This window comes from Cavia porcellus, unplaced genomic scaffold, assembly GCF_034190915.1.
Source record: "Cavia porcellus strain 051 isolate PalLab524CR breed Dunkin Hartley unplaced genomic scaffold, mCavPor4.1 scaffold_6, whole genome shotgun sequence".
Taxonomy (NCBI): Eukaryota; Metazoa; Chordata; class Mammalia; order Rodentia; family Caviidae; genus Cavia; species Cavia porcellus.
In genome coordinates this window covers 27,868,351-27,886,643 of record NW_026947489.1, presented here as the reverse complement: position 1 = coordinate 27,886,643, position 18,293 = coordinate 27,868,351, and the positions used below count along the sequence as shown (strand labels likewise).

The 18,293-nt window shown below is 45.9% G+C and overlaps 1 protein-coding gene across 9 annotated transcripts in view; it reads left to right on the top strand.

Moving 5' to 3' along the window:
* Stard9 (StAR related lipid transfer domain containing 9) overlaps positions 1-18,293 on the top strand; it is a 113,699-nt gene that overhangs the window by 90,032 nt on the left and 5,374 nt on the right. For all 9 annotated transcript variants that reach the window (XR_010047771.1, XM_063249550.1, XM_063249549.1 and 6 more), the window contains 4 exons: positions 762-10,715; positions 10,814-11,011; positions 11,298-11,481; positions 11,736-11,873. Coding sequence is in view for 8 of the 9 variants with exons in the window: in XM_063249550.1 (XP_063105620.1) it covers positions 762-10,715; positions 10,814-11,011; positions 11,298-11,481; positions 11,736-11,873 (10,474 nt within the window). In the remaining variant the exon portion in view is untranslated. The remainder of the gene's footprint in view (positions 1-761; positions 10,716-10,813; positions 11,012-11,297; positions 11,482-11,735; positions 11,874-18,293) is intronic.

Here is an 18,293-nt window from a genome sequence, read left to right as displayed (position 1 = left end):
TCACTTTGTATCCCAGGCTGATCTCAAACTTGCAAATGATTCTTCTGCCTCAGCCTCCCCAGTGCTGGGATTACAGGATTTATGAAGTATTTTAAAGCAACTCCTAGACATCATATCATTTCAATCCCACATCTTTACATACCTCTAAAAGAGACTAGCTTCAGTGTCATCACTATACTTAGCAAAATTAAGATTAATTAATGCAATCTAAAACCTAGACCATGTTCATATTTCTCAAGTTGCCTCAAAACATATACTTCTTTAGTTTTTCAAATTAATCCGAATTTCCACCCTACATGTGATTTTTTGGGAAGGGGTATACTGGGGACCAGACCCAGATCCATCCTACTGAACTGCATCTCCAACCCTTTTATGTTTTTCATTTTGAGACAGGGTCTTGCTGTGTCAGTAAGTTTCTGAGACTGGGCTCAAACTTGAGATACTCCAAATGTACCCACATTATAGATTTATCTGTTTGATTCCTTATAATATCATTTAAATTGTTCTTGTTTTCCTCACATAACCTAAAAGTGTAATTAGATAGAATTCAACTTTTTTACCTAAAATAAAGAAATTGAGGAACACAGTGTACCTGGGGTTTCTTTTGTACTTACCAAACTTTTCTCTCATCCTGAGAAGAATAGGGCCAGTGCCATTGGGCCTGGCTTTTAACCTCTTTCAGAGCAAACTTCTTATTGCTTCATTCAACAGAAAGTACAAGCCTCTTACTCTTTTTGAGGTGATTTTCTTTGTCTCCACAGTGCTTTCCTGAATGGGGATCTGTCTACCATGTTACCACCTATGCCTGACCCTGCTCATCAAGTGTCAGAGAAAATCACACTGGCAGGCCATGTTTCCCTGGCATCTTCTTGCCTTCCAAGGATAAGATGTCTCCATAGGAGTGGCCTTTGTCTCTCAGGCCAGGGGCATGGCCCCTGCATGGCCAAGAAAGACACCACAGCTCTAGGCACCTGCCTTACTGTGAGCCACAAGTCTGTCGACATCCAGGAAATGCAGAGCATGGGTAAGCAACTATCTCAGATGGTGTTCCAGGGCTTAACATCTTTCTGTCAATCAACTGACAAGCTAAAGTCAAGAGATGGACCAAAGACCTTCACTTCTGCTACCCAGGTCAGAAGGGATAAGGGACTACCAAATTCTGGCAGTGCACAAGCTGTCTCACAAAAAGAAGGGAATCTTGGAGTCCACAAGGCTGCTAAGGGAGCCAGTTATAGTTACTACTATCCTCGTGGACTTAAACAGGTAGCTGGGCTTGGGAGAGTAGCCAAGACTTTTCGAACGGAATCCAAACTACCTCTTCTAGGCAGGGAATCAAAAAGGCTTCAGAAGGTGCTGGCCACAAGGGTCAGAGACATTGCAAAAAAGTATTGTCCTTTACCTCATGGCCATCCTTTGAAAAAACAGCACAGAGCAAGAGACCAAGATGCCCCACACACAGACTCAAGCCCAGTGATGGACTGTGCAAGAGGAGAAGATAATTTATCTGACACAGATAGCAACTGCTCAGTGGATTCTCTGTCTCATGCCTATGCCAAAGCATCACTGAAAGAACCACTGATACTGGAGCACCCTCGGGGGAAGTGGTACCTCCCAGAGTCAGAGAACTCTGAAAGTCACAACAGCCAAATATCTGAAGACTCACTGGTTGAGAAGAGAGACCAGAGCTCAAAAGAAAACCTAGGGGGCAGTCATCCAACCAATGAACGTAGCTGCCTGAAGACCGGAACTAAAGCTTCTATGAGAGGATTTCTCATGCCCTCAGACAGTGGCTTCCTTGCTCGGGCTCATAGAAGCTTTTCATTAGACAGCCTGATTGATGCTGAGGAAGAATTAGAAGAAGATCAGCAAGAGGAACCTTTCCTTGGTTCAGCTGATGAGATGCCCACAGAGATATTTTGGCACCTGCAGAAACCTATAGTGGACCAGGAGACAACATACAGATCTGGGCCCATCAGCCACAGAGCAAAGATGGAGTTGAATACCATCCTACCATTAAACAGTTCATTTTACCTTAATCCTCAGGTCCACCCTCATAAGGAGTGGCCTGAGTCAGAGCTAGAGGCCAGGTACCCAGAAGGAACCAGCTCTTTCCAAGACATACAGCTTTCAAGAGGGAACTCTCGGGTGTCTATAGATTCTTGGTTTTCCTGTGACTCTAAGATCAATCCTAGCAGCCCTCCAGGAATAGAGGGTTCTTCACTGCTAATCCCTGATGTCCAGAATGCCCAGCCCTCTGATGAAGAGAGATTTCAATACCTGCAGAATATTAAAGAACTAAAGCCACCAGGTGCAGAAACAGTTCTGCCAGGTAGCTTGAAACTGCCTCAAGGCAGTACTGAGCTACCCTGCAACACAGGAGATGTACTCACAGCCTTTGCTTCTGGTACTTCCAAGTTGTCACTTTGGAGAACTCAAAGACTTCTTCAGCCAGTAACTGATGACCTCCTTCAGAGAGGAGGTAACCCTGATACAACCCAACCACGAAACTCTGAAGTTTCTAGTGTGTCAAGTGAGCCTGCTGCCTCTGGCACCTCATTCATTTATGTAGGAAGCACTCATGAAGGGGACTGGGCTGCCCTTCAGCAAAAGTACCTTCTTGAACTCTCTCAACCTGTTTTGGAGGCTGTCGGAGAGTCTAGGCAACCCTTCCCCTACCTTGAGGAAGACTCTAGTTCCCTCGCCAAAAATTCTGACAAAGGAGGAGGTATTCAACTGTCAGTTGGTTCTGCGATGTCTAGCAGTCAGAATTTGAATGAATTTCCAATCCATCTCTCCAAAACCAGGCATTTGAGAGCAGAGAAAAAACAGGACAGTTTGAGTGCCAAGTTGGAAAATGCTTCAGATTTCGTTAGTACTAGTGAGAAAGAGGTAAGTTGTAACGGAGCTTATTCAGCTGACTTGGAATCACTGGCTTCTGGATCTACAAATGTACAGATTTGTGCCACAGAGAACAAGACAATATATTCCTTAAAAGAAGCCTGTGAAGTCAGACACAAGAGCTTGGAAGAGTGCTGTCAGGGTAGCAGGAAACTTGGAGTGATGACTGCCTCTGACAAGTATGTTTTACAGAAAAATGCTTGTTGCAGGAATGTTGCCCAGGCCACCAAAGCAGACCATTGGCCCCAAGGCCAGTGTCCTCTCAGAGAAAGTAGCTCAGTTCAGCAAGGACAATTAAGTCACAACAGCAGCCACTCCCAACAGGAAGAGAAGGCAGATTGCCAGAAGAACTCTGAGGAAGTAGTTGGAAGACACACAGATGTTTCTTTTGCCCTTCCATCAGGTCCAGAGCTGTATCTCCATTCTGCTCCCTGGAATCCTTTTATATCCTCCCCACAGCCATCTGTCTTGGAAACATTCTATGTGACCAAAAGTAGGGATGCTCTGACAGAAACTGCCTTAGAGATTCCAGCTTGCAGAGAAGTATGGGTGCCTTCCCCACCCCCCTGTGAAGCCTGGGGCTTTAGTCATGACCACCAAATCCTAAAGAAAACTTACTTAAACAGTTTTCCAGTGCTGTTACAACCCCAGAATTCCAAGATTGCCTTTTCTCAGCAGGTCACTGCAGAGAAGCCAGTTGATCTGAACACCAATGAAGTTACTGATAAGTTAGGAGAATGTGCTGAAAATACTAGAAAAGAAAGCCATAATTCAGTTCATTTTCTTGTTGCTCAGAACAGACATTTTCTCCCTTTTACTGGCACAGAAGTATTTGAGCTTGAAAATGAAGTTGGAATTTTAAATAATAAGCACACTCTTCCAGTACTTCAAGAAAGAGAAAAGGCTCCTACCAAGTCCTGTTGGAGTATTTTTTCAGACAACTCTGGATCTGGGAAGCCTTTCATTTTCATTTATGAACCTGAGATAAGTAGAAAAAAGCAGGCTCAGATTCAGGCCCATGATATGAGCAGACAGCTTCCTTCTGAATCGAGGTCTGATTTCATCTGTAAAACCATTGATTTAGGCCTAGAGAAGGACACACCAGGGGAAACAGCTGTTTTTATGAAGTCCAGATCAGTATGTGATAGAGTAACCAGCTCCACAGTTACAGCCCAAGAAACTGGGCTCCTTGGTGAAACTGTCCATCCCAGAGACAGCCCAGCAGAACTTAAACTCTCAGAGAGAGTATCTACCTGTGAAAGAGTCCCATCCGTTATTTGCTATCAGGAAAGTGGCCCCAGTGAATGTCAGGGCCCCAAAAGATCACAAGAAATGTTAAACTCCAAAAAAGAACATTTGAGAAAGAAACAGTTCAAAAGATTTAATAATGCTGATGAAATGGCTAGGCTGATTAAAAGTGTCATGCAATTGGAAAATGGCATCTTAGAAATTGGATCCAAGCAGAATAAACAGCTTTATGCTTCCCACACACCAGGAGTTAGTGAGGAGGTTGTGTCCCAAGAGAGAGCTGACCATGACCTGAGGCCAGGAAGCTCTGGAAACTATTTGTCCTGTAAGGATCAGTCGTCATCTCCAAGACGGGCAGATGATGTAGTCTTTAGAGACAGTGAAGCTAGGGAAATGGAGACTAACAGAACCACTGGGAACAAGAACCAGGTCCAGAAAATGCCTCCAAGCCCCGTCAGATCAAGGGAATGTGTACAAGAGAGTCAAATTGTGGTAGAGCATACCCACCGAGCTAGAGTAGGTAGGTCCCCCAGGGACATGGGTGATTCTTCAGGGAGAGGTACAGCTTGCAAAAAGTCCACCAGAACTACCCTTCACCAAAAGAGAATGAAAGTGTTATGTAGAGCTCCACCCTTGTATCCCTGGCTGGAGAATTCTGGGAAGGAAGTCAGGCTGGTACAAGCATCAGCAAAGTTTAAGGAGCAGCCCTGGGGCTTGGAAAATCTTGAGGACTTGGAGACTGTGGAAGTTTTTCAGGAAAGCCAAGTTACTGAGTGCATAAATAGTTCCAAGCCAAACAGCCCAAGGGCTCAAGGTGAAATTGAAGAAATGGCCTTGCAGATGGGAGGGAGGCCAACAGACAAAAGTAATATGGTCTCATTGACTCAGAAGCATCCTGGCCCAAACCAGCATTCTACGTGCATATATTTTAGCCAGGAGACTATCTCCCCATTACTGAGCCAGACAGACTTTTCCATGGCCCCTTCTAATCGAAACCTGAGCAATACCTTGTCCTTGCCTTCACCAAAGCTGCCCGGAAGCTGTTTTCAAGCCCCTGATACTATAGGCAATTCTTTAGTTGACCATGTATTAGATCCCACAATATTGAAAATTCCTGACAGTCCCTCAGAACATGGAGTAGGGTATGACAGCCAGAGTAGAGAGAACAGAAGGCCCCATGTGCAGGGAGAAATTAGAAGGGGCTCTTCTGCAGCATACTCAGCTTGGGATGGGGATGTGAGGCCCTTGGATTTGGAATTGCATGGTCAGTCTGATACAGCAGAGAGTGTTCCCCTTGGAACACAGGAGAGGATAACAGTAAACACCAGCCCCAAAGACCAAGGAGGGGACCTTGGAGTCACTTCCATAGATTTGAGTGCTCAGGAAGGTTTTGGCAGTGAAACTGAGGCAGCTGTACAAAAAGAAATACCAGCCACTCCGTCGAAAACAGTCTCTACACAACTTGACAAGAGGGTCAGCTTCTCCTTAGAAGAGGAGGATGACCAAAGTAGAGGAGCAAGGCAGAAGTCACATGAAACTGAGGACCAGGGCCCTGCCAGTAGAGCACACTCGGCATCTATTTCCATGCCGAGGGTGCCTGATCTAGATCCCAGAGTGATTGAGACATCTGTCCATGCATCAATTTGCCTTGCTATTTTGGAGGAGATCAGACAAGCAAAGTTCTGGAGAAAGTGGCCTAGTGACTTCAGGGCTGAGAATGCAGTCCTTACTTACCGTGAAACTTCAGTAGAACCTGAGTGTTCTTCAGGGGATCCTAACAGGACTCACACTGAGCAAATCAACCAGTTAACGCAAGGGAGAACCAGGCATAAAGGTGAAACCCCAGAAGGCCATGTAGCATCTCTCTCTGCTGCACCACAACATCTGTTGGCTGATAAGAGGAAAGATCAAGCCACACACCTCTGTATAGATGGCTCTGGATCTCTGCCCAGCTCTGACATGAACAGTGAGCCCCAGCTTCCTCCACAATCTGCCTCTTTTGCTGCACCTGCTCCAGGCAAAAGATACTGCCCTAGAGATCTATGGTCTTTCCAGGAATCAAGGGAAGGGTTTGTAGATCACTCTAGTTCCTCTACAATCATAGAGAAGAAGAAGGAAGTATTCAGAACCCCTTCCTCTGCTGGTCCTTTGATCTTGGACAGGCTTCTTCCTCCAGGAGCTGTGGAGGCAGACAGAATGGTGGGATCAGAGAAAGCAGTGTCTGCCTTATCTTCTCAGGCCCCTCATGATGATCCTGGGCCAATTCTGTGTGGGCAGCGTTCGTTAGCTGCATGGCACACTGGAGAGGGCATGTCTCCTGGCAGTTGCACCAGCAGCCCAGAGCACCAGGAGCCTGAGGCAATAGATACCACATATGGAGAACTCTCAGGTAACTTCTTAGTTACTGCACAAGGCAGAAAGACTGCCCTCTTTGAAAGTCAGTCTGTGATACGTAGTGTTGAGAGATCTTTAAGCTTTTCGGAGATCAAGCAAGATCATAACCAGTGCCCTGAGGCTTCTACTGGCTTAGAAGATGTGAGGGCAAATCCAGGACAACAGGTTGTTTTGCCTGGAGCCCAAAGAAATGCTGAACTGGAATTCCCTACACAACAGTCTGTGAAGTGGGAGGAGAATGTTGGGGTTAGGATTGGCAGCAAAAATCTCAGGCCAACTCCATTGCTAGATCAAAGACCTGGCCCAGACCCTAGGAGAGATGAGGCTCTGTGCAGAGGTCCAGAGGAAACAGGAGATTGCCCCATCCTGCCTGGGGCCACAGAAGGCAGCAGGGCTCTCAGCACAGTGAGGGATGCAGAAGAGATCAAAACTGTGCCTTGCCAACAATTGTGCTGTTCTCAGACCACTGCTGCTCACACCTGTTCCTCCCATTCTTCCACTCTGCTTTGTCATAGACATGGTGACCTTGGGACGAATTCACAGGCTGTCCCATGTCCTGTCTACCCACCTTTCATTGTACCATCCAGGGCCTGTGAAATGGATGAGATTGGAGAGACCTCTTCCAAGGAAGCTGACATGTTCTTGGCACATGGCTCTGAGCCCAAAGGCATGGACTTTGGGCCTGCAGATGGCGTGCTTGGGCCCTCCACTGCAGCTGCTGTTGGATTGCCTCCTCAAGGCTGCAGCTCCCTCTGTACTTCCTCTGTGAGGACACATTCCCTCACTCCGTCAGCTACTAATGGAAGCTTAAGGACTGTAGAGGATCTTGAAGAAAAGGTTGCTAAGAGGAAAGTCAGCACAGAATTTGAGTCTGCCCCTTGCCTTGCAGGCATGCACTCTGAGCCACTCAGGAACCTCAGGGATCATTTTGTAGGTGGCCAAAATGCACAGGTGTTTCAGACCAAGCGAGAGCCACCTGCAGAAACTCAGGGACCACACATTCAGAGGTTAAGTGAAGAGTTTATTGAGAGTGAGCATGGGTGCTTAGAAAATAGCAGATGCCTTTCAGAAAAGCCACAACCTTCCACTGAATCCAGGGATCCTCCAGCCAAGTTTGTAGCAAAACACATCTGTAGTTCCCAAGGTGATAGTCCTTGGGAAGACAAAGAACAACAGAGAGACTGGCCTTCAGGAGGTGGTAAAGACCGTCCCCAGGGCAGGAATCTCCCACTTCCTGATCAAGGTAGCTTGAATAGCCATCACATTAGAGGTGCTGAAAGAGAGGAAGTGGCTGTGACCACGTTTCCTGCATCCCAGGCTTACTTAGCAGGCTTCGAAGACCCAGCTCCTATGCTGTTGGGGCACAGTGAAGTACAACAGCCTGCTGCCCAGAGGCCTGGGCAGCTTTACTCCAATGAAGAGCAGTCAACTCCCCACCACAGGTGCTCATTTCCTATGACTGCAGTCTTCTCTGGTCCCAAACACTCCTCCAGGTCCAACCCCAGATCCCAGTTTTCTGTGGTGAGCTCCTCTCAATCTCTTCAGGAGCTAAACATGAGGGTGGAGCCTCCATCCCCAGATAAGGATGCACAGGGGCTTCACGGGTTGTGGAATCCACACCTCCCAGGCTATTCCTCAGCAAAGATGATGACAGGAACACCTCTGAAGACTGAGGATTCCAATCCAATGGACCCATTTAAATTAAACAGTAGCCCTGCTGATCACATGCCACTGAAAAGCGCTACCCCTCCTTACCCAGTGTCTTCCACAGTGTCTGGCATGCCGACTCCTGATTTCATGAACAGCTGGGTGTCTGGTACTATGGTTCCACAAGGAGAGCCAGAGAAACTGGATGTCCAGGTTAGGTCAGAGAATGGACAGATAGACAAAGGAATGTTATGCTTGGGTTCCAGTGATATTAATCCCTGCTTCCCACCATGGTGCCCTGAAGGGCCTATGCACATTGGCTGGAAGCAATATGTGTTTGGAAGGGCAGTCAATGTCCCCTGTAGTCAGAAAGCCCTTGGTCCAGTGCCATCAAATGTAGCCTGGTGTTCCAGCATGGACAACAGCTTAGGGGACCAGAACCCCCCATTCCTCAGCACTTATACCCAAACCCAGGACTTGTCAAGCACACATGGCAGCACTGAGAATGTACAGGATTCCAATGAAACCTGGAACATATTGGGTACCTCATTTGCCTTGGGGTGCAACCCTAGTGGTCCTGACAAAATACCCCAGTTTAAGGATCCAACCAGTAAAGCAGGCTGTCTAAAGAGTGGGCTCCCTCTGGCTGAAGGAAGTTCTGTAGGTACAGTAGATGAGATTGTGCTGCTGTATCCTTCTGAGACTGACAGCCATTTGGCACGTGCCAGGACAAACACCTATGAGCAGGGCACACAGACCTCAGGCTGCCAGCTCCACCAGAGCTGTGCTGATGTCTTCTCTGCTCAGCCTGACACTAGTGTGGTGTCACCTTGTGACCTGGCCTCCCTGGCCAGCATGCACAACCTGTCTCTCCACCTCTCCCAGCTCCTAAACAGCACCTCAGAGTTACTTGGAAGTCTTTCCCATCCAGGTGTGGCCAAGGAACAGACCTCCAAGAGGGACCCCTCAGCTGGGGCCCTACATACTCTCAGATTGGACAGTGGGACTCAGACCTGTGTGGAGAAGGACAGCCAGACTGACTTAACCTTACCCCCTCTGCACCTACAGGCCCCAGAGGCCAAAACTCAGGAAGTCATTGTAATCCCTGAAGTGCTGAGCTCAGATACTACACCTGAGTCTCAAGTCACAGGAGCCCTTGAGAGAGACGCAGAGGAAGTGACATGGAAAGCCACTGTGCCTTCAGATCTTCATGAAGAAAGTGCCCACTGTAGACTAAGAAGCCCTCCAGTGCCTTCACTCCACTTGAGGTTTCAGAAAGCCCTTCGAGAGCAGAACCTCTCTTCTGTGAGTCCACCAGCTTCTCTTGATGCTTCCCAGGCAAGGGACGCCTCTTATGTGATTGTAAACAACACCAGCCTCAGCACATCTCACACCCCAGGGCCTTTTCCCACTGCCTCAGAGTCTGCCAAGGAGCCTCAGGTCCAGGAGAAGCTGGATCCCACGAGTGCCTTGGTGGACAGGGCCTCCTCTCCAATCCTCACATTTAGTGCCAGCACCCAAGAGCTGGGTCCTCCCCTCGGCTTTTTGACTTTCTCAGCATCCTCGACCTGTCCTCTGGAATGTCACCAGAAGCTTGACTTCAGCCCAAGACCTGCAGCGGACAGTTGTTCTCAAATCACTCATGAACCAGGTGGCTTCCAGCCAGTGGAAGCTCTGGGTGGAAAAGGCAGTAGTAAGTCATTCTTGGAGTCAAGTCCCCCATGCAGCCCACCACAGAGCCTAAGTGTCCAAGTTAGCTTCTTGGAGCAACCTCTTCAGCAGCCTCAGCCAAGTACCACCACTGGAGGCCAAAGCAGCCCGCCACCTCCACCCCCAAGGCACTGTGGCCAGAAACTGACTGACAGCTTTGTGTCTGTAGAGGCGGTTCTCCCAGAGCACGGCCCACGGAGCAGTCAGGGGCCAAGTCAGTGGCAGAGCAGGCCTAAAAATGGGGGTGAGAGTGCAGCACCTCTAGTGGAGCCACAATTCCCTGAGGATCTCTCCTCATCATGGAAAGGCCCCCTACACCATAACTCCTGCCCTGCTGCTGAGCTAACTGAGCCTGCAGGGACACGAGGTTCTACTGCTGGCTCACCCCAGGCCTGCCACCTTCAGGGAGTGTTGTGTCCTGGTTCCCAGATGTGTATGGCCCCTGAACCCCACCATTGCAGCCTAAGGCAGCTCCCAGTGCATAACAAATTTAGTAACTGGTTTGGGGTTCAACATGGCTCTCGGGGGCTGGGTGTGAATGAACTGGAGGCCAGTTCTGATCTCAGCTCTGGAGAGCAGGGGCAGATGTTCCCACAACTGGACAACCAGAATCCAGATCCTGAATGGTCCCCAAGGGAGCAGGTCTCCCTGCAAGTTGGAGCTCAGAGCACCCCGCTCAGTGTAGAACTCACAGAAGCAAAGCTGCATCATGGCTTCGGGCAGGCAGATGCCTTGCTGCAGGTGTTGCAGCGAGGAACAGGTGCCGCACTTGCTCCAGATGAGGCTGTGATGTCCACCAGGGAGGAGTTCCATGCTCGGTAAGGCTCCCTGCTGGCAGGGTGAGGGAGCGGGAAGAGAAAAGGTGAGAGCACTCAGGGCCAGCTCAAGGAATCGATTGATCCTTGTTTTGTCTTAGGCAAAGACAAACTGCTGAGACCCTCAAAAGAGAACAAGCTGAGCGACTTCAGAACTTCCGCAGGACACGGAGCCTAAGCCCCCACAAAGGACTGAGCCTCCAGCCTAACAGGGCTTTCCCCTCCTGGGACCTGGACTTACCCAGCAAGCGCCGAGAATACTTGCAGCAATTGAGGAAGGATGTGGTGGAGACCACCAGGTAACAGGGACCCAGCACCTGCAGGAAGGGGCTCTGTGGTAGAGAGGGGCCTTGAGGAGCTAGGGCTGGAGTTGATGTCCAGGAGGCTCTGCTGTGTGGACAGTGGAGGTGTGCAGACAGGACCAAAAGGAAAGAATCAGATACGGCAGGATTGACGTGGGAAGTTACAGGAAAGGATGGTTGGGCTGGGGGTGAATGAGCCCTTCAAGGAGGTGAGAGACTGGCCTGTGAAGCAGGCAGGGCTGATTCCCATCCACCGTGTTGGATGCTATCTTTCCACCCACAGAAGCCCAGAGTCAGCTCTGAGTTCTGCCCACCCACCCACTGACATGGAGCGGATGCTGCGGAACTATCGTTGGGCCCGTGAGAAAGCCAAGGTGGAGATTGCCCAGGCACGGGAGCGGCTCCGAGAGCGGACTGCACAGGAGAAGCTTCGAATCCACCAGCAGATTGTCTCCCAGCTGCTGAAGGTAAGGAGTGGAGTGAGCTTCGACTGTACCATAGGTCCAAAGTCTGGGCAGACCCAGTCTAAGGCGCATCACTGTGGCCGTTCTGAGTCTGAGGCTGTGCCCCTCCTGCTGTCATCCGACCAGCTCTGTTCTCAGACCTGGCTTTATAGGGTTTCTAGTGAAGCGCATGGGTGATGGGAGACAGGAGATGGAAGGATAGGATGGGGTCTCATGGGTGTATCAGAAACTGGCTGATGGTGAACTGTCATTCCCAGGAAGAAGAAAAACTACATAACCTGGCCCACTCCAGCTCCCCATGCACCAGCTCCAGCGGCAGCCTTTCGTCTGGAATCACCTCCGGTTATAATAGCAGCTCAGCCTTGTCGGGCCAGCTCCAGTCCCCCGAGAGTGTGGTGAGTGGACAGATGCCATGAACAAGCCAGAGCCACGACTGTGGAGCCAGGAGACTGGCAAGACCCATGCCTCCTGGGCCACTGCTGACAGCAGCCCTTCTCATGGTCTCATCTTAAGTTCCACCTCCCTCACCCTCTCGTTTATCCAGTCTTTCAAGTGTTTATTTTGCAGGCACTATTTTGGACACAGAAGTGACTACTAGATAACCAGCTTATTTTATGATTAAGTTTCAATAAATTATTTGGAGAAGGGGCACTAAGCCTGCTTAAACAGGGTGGGCTGTCCTGCAGAATCTGTAGAATCTCTGGTGAGAAATTACTTACACTGAGACTGGAAGGAGGAGAGGAAAGATGTGGGCCATAGAAGGAGGGGACAACGGAAACAAAAACTGGTAAGGCAGGGATATAGAGGATGACATGGGGTAGGGACATGGGGAAGGACTTGCTCTGATGTGACTTCCCTAAAGTGACCAAAAGCTGCTGAAGAGTGAGAAAGCTGCTAAAGAGAGACATAGATTCCACAGCAGGAGGAGGCAGCAGGAGCAGTGCGGAGGACCTGGTAGGTGACATGGAAAGGCGGCATGAGAGATGGCAGCTGCCTAGCCTAAGGGCACTGCCAGTGAAGGTGAACAGATGTGGATGTAGTGGAGAGAGCAAATAAAGGTCTTGATGACTGTTAGATGTTAGAAGAAGGGGAAAGGAGAGTCGAGATCAGGGATACACTTGAACAGCTGAAGGGATGGTGGTCAGTGATGACGGATGTGGGAGGACATCTAGGGAGAGACCAAGATTTCCACTTTCCTAAGTTGAAAGTGCCTATAAGAAATCCAGATGTATCAGGCAGAGTCAACTACAACAAAGATGGATCTAAAGCTCCAATGTAAGATCTGGCTGGGAGCCAGGTGTGGTGGCACATTCCTATAAACCAGCACTGTAGGAGGCTAAGGCAGGAGGATCACACCCTGGACAGTTTAGTCTCTTTTGTTGCACTGTTGCAGCTGCCTTGGCATCCTGAATTGATTTAAAATGTTAGTCTTTCATAGTCACTTGTACTTTGTGGAGTAACCGTAGATCACATAGTGACACATCTGGTGAACTCATGGATGAGGACACACTGGTATTTTTACAAGCCTGCCTTCTCATTGGATGGCACTCAGCACCAGCATTCGCTGTAGGTTTTATCACACTGCATCCTCATGAAATAGAACTTCTGGAATGGCTTCCGGAAATGTCACAAATGATGGGATGAGTGTGTTCCAAATGAAAGGTAGTATATTTTGAGGGGGATTAGTGGGAATGTCTTTTTTTATAATAATTTTTAAAATTTAAATACACATGGTTTCTGTTTCAAATTCATTTTATTCAGGGATCAAAAGGGAAAAAAAAGGCTACAACAAAATTTCAGAACACATTAATTGGGGCAACAATGGTACCTGCATTGTGCCCTGCCATCTCCAAATCACTCACCCAGAGCGCAAGACACCTGCATTCAGTTGTCTGAACAGTTCTAGCACAGATCTTTCTCTTTAGCGAACTCAGAGAAATCAATAGTTTGACTATCTTAACTATTTTTATATACATATATATATATACATATACACTTTTTTTTAATTTCAGCTGGTCACACTAGTGAAACAATATGATGTTTACAAGTGTGTCTTATTATTTACTAATGAGTATGTTCTCTAATACATGGTATTTTTTATCAGCCTTTGTATACAACTTTACTAAGCTGGCCAAAATTAGCCAGATGATGCTGATATTGGCAGGATATAAAAGTTGTGCTGGCATAGGTTATAAAGTAATGTGTAGAATTGTTTATTAAAAGCATTATTTGAGGGCTGGGGATTTAGCTCAGTGGCATAAGCACCTGCCTTGCAAGTATGTGGTTGTGAGTTCAATCCCTGGTACCGATAAAAATGAAAAGGACAAAAAAAATAAATAAATAAAATTTAAAAAAGCATTATTTGAAGTGGATTCTGTGGACTGTAATTTAATAGTTATCTTTATTGATGTCATTGGTCTGATTGTTCTGGCTTTACTTATTTTTGTCCTGAGTCCTTTTGACATGTTCCATGTTTTTTTTTTTTTTTTTGTCTTTTTCGTTTTTATCGGTACCAGGGATCGAACTCACAACTGCCTGCTTGCAAGGCAGGCACTTATGCCACTGAGCTAAATCCCCAGCCCCTGTTCCATGTTTTTTAAATGAATTCTTCCTCACTTGTAACTGACATGCTTTTGCTGTCATTGTAATTCATTGGCCATTAGTATATATTTGGAGAGTGTGCATTCAGCACCATAGTCAATTTTAAAGCATTTCTGTTCACCTCCTCAAAAAAAAAAAAAAAAACACTACACCATTACGTACTTTTCCCCGAACTTAACATCTCTCAGCCCTAGGTAGCCATTAATTTTTTTTCAGTCTCTATGCATTGCCTTTTCTCAGAATTTTGTATACATGGAATCATGTAATATGCGGTCTTTTTTGTACTGCTTGTCTCTCTCAGAATAATGTTTTCAGGGTTATATAAGTTTTTAGGATCACTGTAACAAGTGTTCACAAACAGGGTGCTTTACAACAGCAGAATATATTGTCTCATAGTTCTGGAAGCCACAGATCTGAAATCCTGCTGTTAGCAATGCATCAGTGCCTCAGAAACCTTCATCGTGTGGGGTCTATCTCTGCCTTTCTCCAGGAACCTAGTGTCTGCCATAGTCTTGAGCATTTTTAAGCTTGCAGCCATGTTACTCCAGTGTCTGCTTCTGTTTTCGCCTGGCTGCCTTGTGTGTCCGTTCTTTGCATGGCTCTCCCAGTGTCATCAATCATCAGATGTAAGGCTCTGATAAAATAATCCTTTTATTGGAAATGATAATCCAACCTACAAGAATTCATTCATGTTATAGCATTTAGTAGAACTGCATTCCTTTTAATGGCCAAATAATATTGCATTGTGTGGGTAAGCGTGGTGCGGCGCATGCCTGTAAACCCAGAACTCAGGGAGGCTGAGGCCAGACGGTCACAAATACACAGCCAGCCTGGGTAGCCTAGCAATTCAGCAGGACCCTGTCTCAAAACAAAAGGGGATAACCTGGTAAGAAAGCCCTTCATTGAGTCCCAACCCTCCCCCATATCCAGTGCATGAATAGACTACCTTTTTTTATCTGTTCAATAGCTGATAAACATGTGTCTTTTTTGCCTCTTGCTAATAATGCTGCCATCCACATTCTTTAGTAGTTTTTAGAAAGATCAAAATATGCTTTAGAAATAAAGGTAATTTACTAGCTGTTCAAGTTTCTGTGTCAACATGCCTTAATTTCTCTTGGGTATATACTTAGAATTGAATTTTTGGTTCATTGAAGAAAGACTAAACTTTTTCAGAGAGGATGCATTGTTTACATGAATCCCCGGAAGCAGAATGCTAGATCCTCACTACCACTTGCTGTTAATGTCCTTCCTTTGTATTCATAGGTTCCACATCTTCAGATGTAATCAACTTTCTATTAAAAGTATCTGAAATGTTTGTAGCTCCTGATGTTACTATGCAGTTAGAGCTAAGATGGCTACATCTGTATTAAAAGTGTACAGGATTTTTCTTGTCATTATTCCCAAACAACACAGTGTAACAACTATTTACATCTTGTCTGACTTTTCTCCTTGCTGAGCCAAAATAAGTTAAGAAACATTTATTTAAGGGTATAGTTCCTAGAGATTTCAGTCCATAGTCAGCTGACTCCAAAGCAGGTGATGTGCAGCAGAGCAGAGAGTGGCCTCACAGAAGAGAAACTGTCCATGGTATGGCAGACCATCCATGGTGTGGCCAGCCTGCTTTCTTACTGTCCCTCTGTAGTCCATCCAAGCTGTGAGCCTGTTGATTGGTGCCACCCACAGCCAGGCTGGGGCTTCCCTCATGCTCAGAACAGAGCTAAACCAGTTGTGGACTAACCCAGTTATCACCCTCTTAATCCACATTCACACATGCGAAATACAAGCACCTCCATGTATGAGCACATGGAGCTTTTGTGGGGGACATCTAGATACAAGCCATAATGCACAGTGTTTATATGGTACAGAATTAGATATAAATAATCTGGAGATTACTTAAAGGTTATAGGAGGATGGAGAGGATTTACAAAGGGTTATATGGAAATACTATGCTATTTTATGTAAGAAATTTGAGGGCTGGAGGTTTAGCTCAGTTGGCCTAAGTGTCTGCCTGGCAAGCACAAGGTCATGAGTTCAATCCTCAGTACCAAAAAATAAAAGAAATTTGAGTAGCTCATATTTTGGTGTCCTGAGGATGTCCTAGGGCCAGTCCTGAGTGGGCACTGAGTGAGGGTTATGTCTGCTTATACCCATCCTGCTGGATGTGATGTGTTGCCTTACTGATGGCTAAATAGTATTGAACATCTTTCCATATACATTTTTGTATCTTTGGGGATATATCTATCGAGATCTTTTGCTTATTTTTAAAGTTGAATTTTTTTCTTTTTAATGTTAGTGTTTTGGGGGACAAGGTTCCACTGTGTAGTTCAAACTGGACTTGAACTCATTGTGTAACCCAGGCTGGCCTTGATGTCATGATAATCTGTCTGCCTCTATGTTCTCAGTGCTGGGCTTACGTCCAGCAATGGTTTTCTAAGTATTCTAGTTTTTTATATATTCTAATACAAAATTTGCAAGTAATTTCTCCCATTCTCTGTATTTTTTCAGTGTCCTCATATAGTGCTCTTTGAAGCACTAATTTTTAAAATTTTGATAATGTCATTTGTTTTCCTTTAGTGTGTGTCATATTTAAGAAACTAATGCCTAGTCCAGGGTAACAACAATCACATCTCTCTTCTATGATTACCCTGTGAGAGCTTTACATTTGTAGCTCCTACATCTAGGTCTTTAAATTGTTTTGGGTTGATTTCCTATGTTAAGAGGTGGAAGTTTGAAGTTGAATGCATATGCCCACTTCTCATCACCATTTATCAGAAAACCTGCTTTTCCCCCATTGAATTGTCTCAGTGTCCTTGTGGAAGATCAGTGGATTATAGATGTATGGACTTGTTTCTGGACTCCATTAGTCTGTGTCTTTTTTACTTTTTGGGTGCTAGGGGTCGAATGCAGAGATTCACACATGCTAAGCACTTGGTACTATCTATACTGCTGAGCTACTGTGTTCTTAATGCCAGGACCACACTGTCTTGATTTCTGTAACTTCTGAGATCAGGAATAGATTTTTGAAATCAGAAAATGATATTGTCCAACTTTTCTTCTTTTTCAAGATAACTGCCTGTTCTGAGTCCCTTATGTTCCTGTATGAATTTTAGAATCAGCTTGTCACTTTTTGTGAAATCAGCTGGTGTTTTCATTGGGATTTCACTGAGTTTTTGATCAAGGTGGAAGGGAACATTGCCTCTTAACACTTTAACGCCATGAACTTGTAAATGTCTTTATTTAAGTGTTACTTGATTTCAACTTCCAGCGTCTCACTACGTAGTCCAGGCTGGCCTCGAACTCACCTTGTATCCCAAGCTGTCCTTGAACTCACGATGATACTTCTGCCTCAGCCTTCTGAGTACTGGGATTATAGGTGTGCACCACCATGCCCAGTTTTAAAATTTGCAGAATGGTATACATCTTTCACTTATTAAATTGGTTGTGTTTTTAATTTTTTGTTTGTTTTTTGGGTACTGGGGATCGAATTCACAACCTTTTGCTTGCCAGGCATGTGTTTAGGCCACTGAGCTAAATCCCCACCCCTAAATTTGTTCTTAAGTACTTTGTTCCTTTTGGTGCTGTTATAAGTGGACTTTTTTTACTTCATTTTTAGAAGTGATTTGTGTATATGGATTTTGTTTTGCATACTCCTGCTGAACGCTCTAGTAGTACTTTATTAAATTCCTTGGAATATTCTATATACAGGATCTTATCATCTGCCTTTTTTTGTTATTTTCTTACCTACCTGCTTGCCTAGAATCTCTGGCACAGTGTACAGAAGTGGTAAGAGCAGACATCATTTCTGTTCCTGATTTTTAGGAGAAAGCAGTCTTGCATTGTTACGTAGGATAGTAGCTGTGAGTTGTCCATAGCTGACCCTTATTAAGCTGGGCAAATTCTCTTTACACTCATTTGTTGAGTGTATTTTTTAACTGGAAAGGAATATTGGATTTTCTGTCTATTGAGATGATCGTGTGGGGTTTTCCCCTTGTTAGTACGGTAATACATTGATTTTTGTGTGTTGAACAAACTATACATTTCCTGCAGTAAATCCTATTTGGTTATGATTTGCAGTCTTCTTGATATATTGCTAGATTTAGTTCACTAGTGTTTTTTTTTTGTTTGTTTGTTTTTGTTTCTGTTTTTTTTTTTTTGGTAGCCACTGAGCTAAATCTCCAATCCTTCACTAGTGTTTTGTTGAGAAATTTTGTAAT